At 36.0% G+C, this 11060-nt stretch overlaps 1 protein-coding gene across 1 annotated transcript; it reads left to right on the top strand.

Moving 5' to 3' along the window:
* Positions 1–424: 424 nt before the first annotated feature.
* LOC143885299 (homeobox protein knotted-1-like 3) lies at positions 425–11053 on the top strand. The gene is made up of 5 exons (XM_077389405.1): positions 425–1090; positions 1580–1700; positions 9226–9413; positions 9591–9722; positions 10573–11053. The coding sequence occupies exons 1-5, from the start codon at positions 803–805 to the stop codon at positions 10711–10713; spliced, it is 870 nt and encodes a 289-aa protein (XP_077245520.1). The 5' UTR covers positions 425–802; the 3' UTR covers positions 10714–11053.
* The last annotated feature ends 7 nt before the right edge of the window (positions 11054–11060 follow it).

Below are 11060 nucleotides of genomic sequence, written 5' to 3'. Positions count from 1 at the left end.
TTATAAAAAATCGAGATTTTTGGGTGAAATCCCTTAAATTTTGGATTAAATTTCGGGACAAATGAAATTTTGAAATTTCAGCCAAAATAACTGCGGTTTCCTTTATTACCGATTTCGGTTTCGTTCTCGACCGAAACCTAAAATTGAGGACCGAAATTTCAGATTCCCGTCGAGGAGCTGGCCGAGGGAAGAAAAAGGGGGCGAATATATTACTTCCCTATGTAACGACAATAACACATGAAGCCGAGGAGATTCTCAGCTCAGCTAATTCTCAACCACCCACTAGCCTACAATTCAAGTTCAAAAAAGAAATCAAAGAAAGAGAGACAAAAAAATCCAAAAACGTGGTGAGAATCCCCACTTTTGAAGCTAACCCAAACCCTTTGGTTGGGTTAAGAGTCTAGAGAGAGAGAGAGATGAGAGAGAGACTGGAATACTTTCTTAGCCGACATATTTCTTGAGTAATGATTCGGTAGTTTCTCTACTCCTCTCTGCCCCCTTTCATCCATATGTCATAAATTCAAACACCCATATTGAAGAATTCCGTATTTCTCTCTCTTTCTCTCTCAGACCTGAGATTGGTCCAGAAAATATTGAGTCTCTGATCCCAAGACAAAGCTTTTCACAGATAAAGAGAAAACTGCCTTTTAGAGAAAGAAGAGAGAGAGAGAGAGAGAGACAGATGCTTTGGTCCATCCCTTCTAAAACCACATAACTTTTCTTCAAACTTTGATAATACCCTTCACTTTCTATTGTATATGATCTCTATATATCTATTAGAAAGAGAAGAAGAAGAAGAGAAATGGAAGAAGGGGGCTTAGTGATGGGGATGGAGATGGGGCTAATGGGATCAAATGATGAAGATCAACGGCGGATAAAGGCCGAGATCGTGGCACATCCTCTCTACGAGCAACTTCTTTCGGCCCACATCGGATGCCTCCGTGTGGCAACTCCGATTGATCAGCTCCCTCTAATCGATGGCCAGATCGCGCAATCCCACCACCTCCTCCGCTCTTACCACTCATTCTATCAACAAAACCACCATCAAATCCTCTCCCCACATGACAAACAAGACCTCGACAATTTCCTCGTAAGTAAAACCCATGATGTAGCAACATCAATCTCTTGACGCGGAGAGTCTTATTCCAAAAATCAAGCAGAAAAGGATTCTTAGGAAAACTTTTTATCTAAGGCCTTGTTTTTGGATTTCATGAGTTTTTAGAAAAAGTTTGGCAAGGAAAATTTTTCTAAAATTCTCTACTTTTTTTTAGCCACCAAAACATATATCTTGAAACAACTCTATTCAATTTTTATTTAGAGGGGCCTTCTATGATATTATCCCTCTAAATTAACCATAATCATAACATTTCCTTCTAAACCATGGAAAGAAAAGAAAAATTCTGTTGGAAATATTTTTCTTGCAATCCAAATAGGGCCTAGTTTTCTCAAGAATCCTTTTCTGCTTGCTTTTTAGAATAAGACATTCTGGGTGCACCAACCCATCTCTGATCTGTCTTTGATTTTTTTTTTCTCATTTATAATCTAGTTTCTTATTTCTTTCTTTTTTTTGTCTGTGCAGGCTCAGTATATGATGTTATTGCGTTCTTTTAAAGAACAGCTTCAGCAGCATGTACAAGTTCATGCTGTGGAGGCTGTGATGGCTTGCAGAGAGATAGAACAGTCATTCCAAGCTCTAACTGGTATTCATTGATTTATTTATTCATTCCGTATCTATATTTCTTCTTCTGTGTTGTTTTTGCTTTTCATCTTCTTTACTTTTCAGTGTTGGGTTATTACTTGATATGGTAAACAATCATGCTATTGACCACTTGGGTTTTTGTTTTAGATGTTATAAATATACACATAGGATACATGCATCTGTATAGACTTTTGAATTTTTAAAGATAATAGATAAAAGGAGAGAGAGACACATAGGATACATGCATCTGTATAGACTATTGAATTTTTAAAGGTAATAGATGAGGGGGGGGGGGGGAGAGAGAGAGAGAGAGAGAGAGAGAGAGAGAGAGAGAGAGTTAAAGGTAATAGATGAGGGGGAGAGAGAGAGAGAGAGAGAGAGAGAGAGAGAGAGAGAGAGAGAGAGAGAGAGTTGGGTAGGTTCATGTCTTTCTTGAAATGTCTTTTAGTACTGAGGTGGGTGGAGTAGGACCCATTAAAATAGTTTATAGTTAGGAGAAGTTAGTTAGTTAGGTACCTAATATGAGAGAGAACACCAAAGGTCCAAAGCAGACATGGGTTTTCTAGAATGATTTCCTTTTTGTCTGCTTCAAGAGACATTTTTGAAATACAGCTGTATGGTCACGGGTTTGAATTTTAATTTAGTCTCTATGAAGCTTTTTGTTTTTAAAAACATGAAGGGTAGGAAAGTAGGAGGCAGAATAAAAAACCCTTCACGTTTTTTTAATCTTTGTTGGTAGAAATGTTAGATAGTTAAGCAAGCCAGCGTAAGATTAAACCTAAAGCACAGATAAGAAGTACACATCGAGCAAAAGAAGAAGGGCAGATACCCAGATGGTGTTGTTGTGATAGAAAGAGATTAAACATATTACAGTAATCTTAGGAAATTGTAAACACATGCATATTACACACCTATACATTAAAATACAACAGATTTTATTGAATGTAATATACTGATATGTACTATAGATTGTAAATATATATGGTCAAAGATATGGTGCAATAACCACTGGAAGAGAAAATGTAGGATTGAATAGGTGCCCAAGGCAGAATGCCGAGCAACTAATTGAAGGGATGGGAAAATGACAACTCAAAACAATAAAACCACAAGAAATAGATGGTGCAATAATCACGCACTTACTAATGTGGCAAATTGTGTTAAAAAAAGAGTAAGCCATGGAATATTGAAGTTGAGACCTCAAAATTTAGGCTTTTTTTTATCTCATTTATAAGGTATATATTATGGTGCTGAGTTTGTGGAATTAATTAAGCTGTGAGTTGTTGAAGTATGACACACTAGAGAAATTGTGCAATTTACAAAATTATAAAATGTGAAACAATCAATTACTCCAAAAGCTTAAGCTGATAGAGTTGGTGTTATTTAATCATTTATACTTCAACACTCTCTCTCACATATGGCCCCTATTTTTTGGGTGCATCATCGTGGATTTTTCATATCAAGGAATTGTTGGGTTTAGAACCTAGGATCCGCTGTGAAGCAACAACTTTGATACCATGTTAAACAACCAATGACTCAAAAAGCTTAAGCAGATAGAGTTGGTGTAATTTAATTATTTATATTTCAACATAAAATGATGTGTTTCAAACACAACTGTTTAGAGTTAATAGGAAAATTTTACTATTTTTTCAATTGGAATACAAAATATATTGTTTAATAAATAGAAGAAGATGAAGCATGCATTATAATATTTGAAATATTCTTATAATAAACCTTAAATTTTGTTTAATTGACATTGTTAATGGAATTGTGCAAGTGATGCACGCCTATTCAAGGGGACCCAATTTATATTTTGGAAAATAGTTGCCCTAACCATATCTTGGGCAAATATTTTTCCGTCCTTAAGATTTGTTTCAACCCATGATCCGTGGTATGGATGGAGGGAGGTTTGTACATATTGGCTCAGAAGTAGGTTCAGATCAAATCCAAGAATGGGTACCACCGGTTTCTGGATTCCTAAAACTCAACTTTGATGGATCTAGCAGTGGAAATTCGGGGCCAGCTGGGATAGGAGGCATTTTAAAGAATGAAAATGAGAACACTTTATAGGCTTTCTCGGGCCCAATCGGCTACGGATTCAAATGGGGCAGAGGTGAGGGCAGTGCATCGGGGGTTAAGATTGCTTGATGCTAATCTCATAGATCAAGTAGTAGTTGAAGGGGACTCCCTCAATGTCATTAGATTGTTCAAGGGGAGTCATCCTATTCCTTGGAGATTTGCCCATTGGTTTAACGAAATCCAAGACAAAGTTGAAGGTTCATGGATTTCATTTATACATGTAAAAAGATTTGCTAATAGGGATGCTGATAGAATGGCTAGGGAAGGTGTTTCTAAGGATGGCCTAACAGTTTTTGACTTTGCCTGCATTGAGAGGACTTGTGGTATCTTAGTGGAAGCTCTTGGGCAGCTTCATGGAGTTATACAACGTGTTTGTCATCTTCGTAGTGTTCTCTTGACCTTCTTGGTCGCGGACTCCCCCCCCTTCTTTTATCAATAAACTTATTTTCCATTTAAAAAAAGATCGTATGATAGTAACGATCATGTAAGAAAATGGCTATGAACCATGTCAAAACAGATTTTGATCGGCCTAGGGTTTCAAGAAACTAAATGAAATGAAAAGAAACCCAAAAGTCTTGGGCTAATGCTCCACAATTCCTTCATAACAAAAAATATCAAAAAATCCCCACAAATAAGCATTTATACCAAAGACTAAAATAAGCGTAAAACTTAAAATACAAAAAATTCCCATCAAATGGCATTTTTTTTTAACTCGATTCAAAACAATAGAAAAATTACTCAAATCCGACCGTTTGATCAAAAGTTACGGCCAAAACAATTTTGCGCACTCACGTGTTTGTGCGTGCGCGCCTCAATATCGTAATAATGTCTCTTCAACCCCTTGCTTCTCTGAGTTTGGTCACATTCTGATGCAGGAGCATCATCAGATTACACAGATCAACGATTCATATTGATGATGGGCCTAGCATATTTTCAACTTAGTGCATTGGATCGAATATAGCCAACAGAAAAAGGATCATCATAAGGCCAAGAAGTGATCCCAAAGGCTCCAGAATCGGCGGCATAGGATGAGCCTGTGAAAGGTGATGTGGCATGAATGGGTGAAATGGAATGAGAGTGGCAAGCTTGCCTTGCCAAACTTACAAAACCGGAGATTAGAACCCTTCTAATTTGATGGCTTGAGTTAGATAAAAAAGAATCTTTTCCAATTCTAAGATTTTTCTAGCAGTTAGCAACTTTCTATATTCTCTTAATTGTTCTAAGTTAAGCAAATTTCTTATTTTGTTTTTAGGTCATTTGCATCGACAACTTTATTTTCTTAGAACGTTTTAGATAGAAACTTCCTAGTCTTCCTAAGTTATTTTTAACTAGTTTCTTTGAATAGGATTTAGGAAATATTTTTGTTTTAGTTGCTTCTTTAATATTACTTGTATTTGGAAAGAGATCTTAGCTCTCTAACATATGGATAGACCGTATGGAATTTCCATCTTCTTTGGTTATGGTGAGTATGAGTACCAATGCATTACTTGGATAGAGGCCATCGAGACGTGTGATGTGCAATATGGGCGAAGCTACAGATAAAAAATTTAGTGTGCCAAGAACATTGTAGCCCTTTGCACCAACTCTTTGTAGATACTAATGGAGCAAGAGTGACACAAATTAGGAAAACCACCGTTCAATAATTAGGAGGAGGTACACGGTCATTTAAAAAAAAAAAATTTGCATCGGTAATTGATCAACAATCCTTAAAGTTTCAAGCTAGAACAATATGTGACCATAAAGCTCAAAAGGCCAAGGACTGTGCTAGAAAGAAGGCTGTTGATCTTATAATTCAAAAGACATGGCAAATATATCGGGCTAAGAATGAATACAGAAGTTATGTCACTTCTGTCAATATTTTTCAGAGTTAGGTTTGTTAGAAGATTGCCCATAACAACTACTTAAGAATCAAATGGGCGATTGATGTCTTTCAATGCACCTGGAGGTTCGAATTACTCAGCATCGATAACTTATCGGGAGCATCAAAACTCTCCCATGGAAGATCTACAAATCACCAATACCAGAGTGGAATGTCATATAGAAGAGTTGACATACCAGTTATATGAAGAACGAGAATTTCACCGGGGAATGGAGTGAGCCTTGAAGGACAAAGATTGGCCCACCTCGACGAATGCCCCATCGTTTAGAATAGTGATGGCTTCTTTCTACCTCAACTATCTTAGTTTGATGAGCATTTCGAGAGCACATTTTCTGGTAGAATCAAGTTCTACCACCCAACCAAAAGTTCCAGATCAATAGCACGATGGGAGTATCTAATTCGTTGGAAAGGACTTTAGTTTGAGGTAGGCACGAGAAGTACCTCCGCCATGGAACCTCAGATCCTTACTCTCCAAATCAGAAAGAATCTGGATTGGAACTCATGGTTGAGTTTATATCAAGAAGCGGCTCTGATGCAGGAGCATCTCCCCGGATCATATAGATCAACGGTTCAGATCAGCGATCGGAAGTAGCATATTTCTATCTTAGTGCATTGGATCAGATTGATTGGATTTAAGAGTGGGCTGAAGATTACCAGCCAAAGATGGATCATCCTAAGGCCATGAGATGATCCCAAAGGATCTAAAATCGACAACTTGGGGTGACCCCATGAAAGGTGATGTGGCATGAATGGGTGACATGGCATGTGAGTGGCAATTTTGCCTTGTCAAACTTGCAAAACAGTCAAAATTAGAATGCTTCGAATTTGATGGCTTAAGTTAGATATAGAAGCTTTTCTATTTCTAAGGTTTTTCTAGCATTTAACAACTTATATTTTCCCTTAGTTGTTCTAAGTTAAGCAAATTTCTTATTTTGTTTTTTGGCTTCTTGCATTGCCAACTTTATATTCTAAGAACATTTTAGATAGCGACTTCCTATTATACTTAGGGCCCGTTTGGATACCTCATATTTTGTATTTGTAATTGGAATTGAGTTTTGAATACAAAATGAATAGATCCGGCAGCTGATGTTGAGGGAGATAGAGAGGGAAGGGGGTACTTGCGACTGGAGGGGAGAGGTTGAGGAGCCAAGAGGGTGAAGGAAACTGCTAGATCTGTGGATTTCCAATTACTTATTTCCACAGCATATTTGGAAATCTGATTTTTTTCACTGTCAGTCGCTAATTTGGAAATCCAAGGATTTGATCCGTATCCAAATCACAACGCAAAATGGGCTGCAAATGTGAGAAATCCAAATCAAAATCTTCTCAGTATCCAAACGGGCCCTTAAGTTATTTTTAGGTAGTTTCGTTGAATAGGATTTCAGAGATATTTTTATTTTAGTTGCTTCTTTTAATAGCACTTGTAATTGGAAAAAGAGCGTATCTCTATAAAGACGGTCAAATGGAATAAGAAGAGCAGCTTGTTTTTTTACTATTAAAACATTGAATGGGAAGTATATTTTGTGGAGAAATGGTGTTCTTAGACTTGTTTTATGGAGTTTCCCTCCAAATATGGGCTAGCTTTCAAGCCCCACGATTATCTTTCGTAATCTTTTGATTGGATCATCTTCTCTGTTATCCGATCGTATGCCTCCTACATCACATTCCTCCACATAAGTATCCTCTATGGCACACACTATATTAGAAAGGTTGAATATTGAGATTTTGGACACTTTAGGTGGCTGTATAGAAAGAACAAGAAACCCATTTAAAATATAGTTATAACTCATGGTAGGGTAAAAGATATTAACCACACACAGTTGCATGTAGCATAATACATGGACACAAAAACGATAATGAAAATGCTGAGCTTGAATCCTCAAAAAACATTGCATTCACCACAGAGTGTAGTTAATTTAATTAGTTTCAAGCAAAAACATATTGTTTGTGATTTGAAGGAATCAGGCCTAAATTATTTGGCCCCATTTCGGATAAATTGTTCATTTTAATCCATAGAAGATAGCAAAACCATGGGGAAAATGCAAGGCTAGAATGACTTAAATTGATCTCTGTGAGCAAATTTAACATTGGGTGTATTCAGTTAACCCGACCTTAATCCTTGTATTTAATCACTTCTGACGGAAAATTCTCTATGTTCTCACCAACGTGCTCTTTTCCAACACGCAAGAGATAAATTAAATAAGTACATAAGGGGTGTTAGGACCATGGTTAGCGGAAATGGAGGGGGGAATATTATACCAAAAAACATATTTTGGAAATGGAAATGCAATGTAAAAAAATGGAAAAGCACTTCAAAAATACCTGAGAAATGTGTGCGTATATGAAATACATAGAAAACCATAATTGCCAGAGTGGGAAGCGAGTACAAGAAGAGATGTGAGAAGCAATGGGTTTAATAAGAGAAAATGTAGAAAGCAAAAAACTAAAAAAAAAAATAAAGACTAAATGTATGGGAAGCATCATTCAAAGTCAACATCAAACATGTAATAAGCCTCATTGGAAGTGAACAAGTATATATAAAGACCAAAGTTATATTAGGTTAGGGAGGAATGGTTAATGTAGGTCAGGATTACACGTAGTAAAGAATAATTCACGAGTGGTTAAAATTACAAGAATACTTTTCTTAAATTTGAAAAGCGAGAAGAACTTAACTTCCAAAGCGAGTTTATGGGAAATAGAGCTTCCCATTGGTAGAATAAAAGATATCAACGACACATGCATGTAGCATAATACATGGACTACAATTATTGGTGTATGTGCCCTAAAAGCCAGCAAATTTATTGTATCGACATTAATTCATTAATAAAAGCTTTATTTCATAACATCTATTATTGTGTATTCTATTTTGAATAGTGTTTTTCTTTTCCCTGTTTTTCAGCCACTTCTCCACTCTCACTCATTTCACTCATCTCCTCTCAATTCTTTTCGTCTCTATTATTTCCATCTCACTCATTTCACCATCTCTTCTCAATTCTTTCCCTCTCACTCATTTCACTCATCTCCTCTTAATTTTTTCTTGCCTCTCTCCCACAACTGAGTAAACTAACATTCCATAAAAAAGAAAATCATGGTTTCCAAACCTGGCCTAAATGAAGGAAGTGACACCTATGCCTTTCTCATTACAAGCTACTGTTGGACAAGAGGGTTGAAAGGAAGAGTTACGTGTTAGTTCAAGGGGACTAGAATATCACACCAACAAATTGCATTATCTGCATCGCATGACATGTCTTTAAGCTATTTTACCAATTACTTTTGCACCCAGAGAGTTGCTTGAAGCTATGAACAATAATGGCCATTGTGGGACTAGAATATCACACCAACAAGTTGCATTATCTGCATCGCATGACATGTCTTTAAGCTATTTTACCAATTACTTTTGCACACAGGGAGTTCCTTGAAGCTATGAATAATAATGGCCTTTGTGAATTTTGTATGCCTTAACATGAATAAAAACAACCATATAACTTTTATACAGTTATGCATTGCTCATGCTCAAAGCACCTAAGAATATAATTATATGATTCCAAAACCATATGATTTCCTATTTCAGGAGTATCGCTCGGCGAAGGAACTGGTGCAACTATGTCAGATGATGAAGATGAACTACAGATAGATTATGCTTTGGATATTGGCACAGATGGGCAAGATTTGATGGGATTTGGTCCTCTACTCCCCACTGAGTCAGAGAGAACTTTAATGGAAAGAGTTAGGCAAGAATTGAAGATCGAATTGAAACAGGTAATGTTTTTGAATTATTATTTCAAGCTCACAACGCATATTTTTATCCGAACTCAGCTACTTATTTCATTTCAATTGGGGAGAAAAATCAGTGTATCATTCTTAGCTTGATCACTCTTATTAGACTTCATAGGTGAAGGATCAACAAATATTAACATGAGCTTCTTTCATGTGCAGGGTTTTAGGTCAAGAATTGAAGATGTAAGAGAGGAGATACTCAGAAAGAGAAGGGCAGGCAAGTTGCCTAGTGACACCACTTCGCTGTTGAAAAACTGGTGGCAACAACATGCTAAATGGCCTTACCCAACAGTAAGCAAATTGCATTTACAATCCAATTCTTCCTAACATATCTCAAGTCTAAAATTTCAGAAGGCTAAACATAAATACTTAAATCAGTTAGTCTCCAAGCAATAGCTTGCTTGATTTAAAAAAAAATTCATAAGTCTTTACGTGCCAACTTTGCCACAAGGTAGTAATTGGTAATTGCCTGCAAAGAAGTTATATTTCAAAATTCAGTTCCCAAACGAATCCTGGAAAATGAGGCTTCATTCTTACCAGAATCATTCACTACAAAATTCATACTAGACTAATATCCCATACAATAGTTGAGGTAATCTTACAAATTCCAACAGAATTACAAAGGTACTTTATCAGCACTAATAAAGCTTTAATAGAAGAAGAAATATTGAAGCTTTAGTAGAAGAAGAAATATTCACGATGAACAGGTATTTTCGCAAATTCCAACAGAATTACAAAAGTAATTCTAACAGAATTACAAATTCGAAATGGTAGTAAGACAGCCATTTGAAGAAAGCTTTTTGAAATATAACAAAATTAACTTTGGATTTCATTCTAGACTTGCGCTTAATCATAAAGAATAATTTCTTTTTCAATATCTAATCCAAACCAGAAAGAATAATGCTTTCATTTCCAAAACAATAAACTCCTCATTTTACTTGGTTGACATTCCCAAAACATTTCATATTGCTTGCAAATTAGCATCTGCCACACCCAAAGGCATTTTTTTCCAAATAAAAAATCAGTAGTAGTATTACTTCTTATCATAACTCCAATGAAGACCAGTCAAGCTCTAGATTAGTTATTTCTATATACACTAATAAAAACAAAAAAAGTATTAATTTCAACATGTTTTTTTCAGGAAGATGACAAGGCAAAACTTGTGGAGGAGACAGGATTGCAGCTAAAACAAATTAACAATTGGTTCATCAACCAAAGAAAGCGCAATTGGCATAGTAACTCTCAATCATCAACAAGTTTGAAGTCGAAGCGCAAAAGATAGATAATTTTATCTCATTTATTCCAAACAATGAATGAGAAATGGGAGATACACAATGATTATAAATACTTGGACAATGATCACTTGCAAAAAACATGAATTGCAGAGAAAGAATGTTGAGCTAGACTCGAAGATAGAAGTTTCAAATCAAGTTAAGAAAAATGTATTATACATGTCCTGTCATAATCAGGTAAAATGTATACAGAATTTCAAGTCTATGAACCAAACCTTTCATTTGATAGAACTTGTTTTGGATCTCCTATGGAACAAAATTCATGCTAATTGTTTTATTTTTGATGGGCAAGTTGGGTTTAGGCAGGACCCCGACCGGATTTATTAAATATGTTAAT

The sequence above is a fragment of the Tasmannia lanceolata genome, unplaced genomic scaffold (genome assembly GCF_043159265.1).
Source record: "Tasmannia lanceolata isolate RefF3 unplaced genomic scaffold, GAP_Taslan_0.1 ptg000008l, whole genome shotgun sequence".
Lineage (NCBI taxonomy): Eukaryota > Viridiplantae > Streptophyta > Magnoliopsida > Canellales > Winteraceae > Tasmannia > Tasmannia lanceolata.
Note: the sequence above shows the minus strand (reverse complement) of the source record. Positions and strands in the feature narration are given on the sequence as shown.

Bases quoted from the DNA above. Each gene is read 5' to 3' on its own strand.
- LOC143885299 (XM_077389405.1), top strand. From the start codon at position 803: ATGGAAGAAGGGGGCTTAGTGATGGGGATGGAGATGGGGCTAATGGGA. The intron at 1,091-1,579 runs GTAAGTAAAACC...TTGTCTGTGCAG, and splicing joins AAGACCTCGACAATTTCCTC to GCTCAGTATATGATGTTATT. The intron at 9,723-10,572 runs GTAAGCAAATTG...TGTTTTTTTCAG, and splicing joins CTAAATGGCCTTACCCAACA to GAAGATGACAAGGCAAAACT.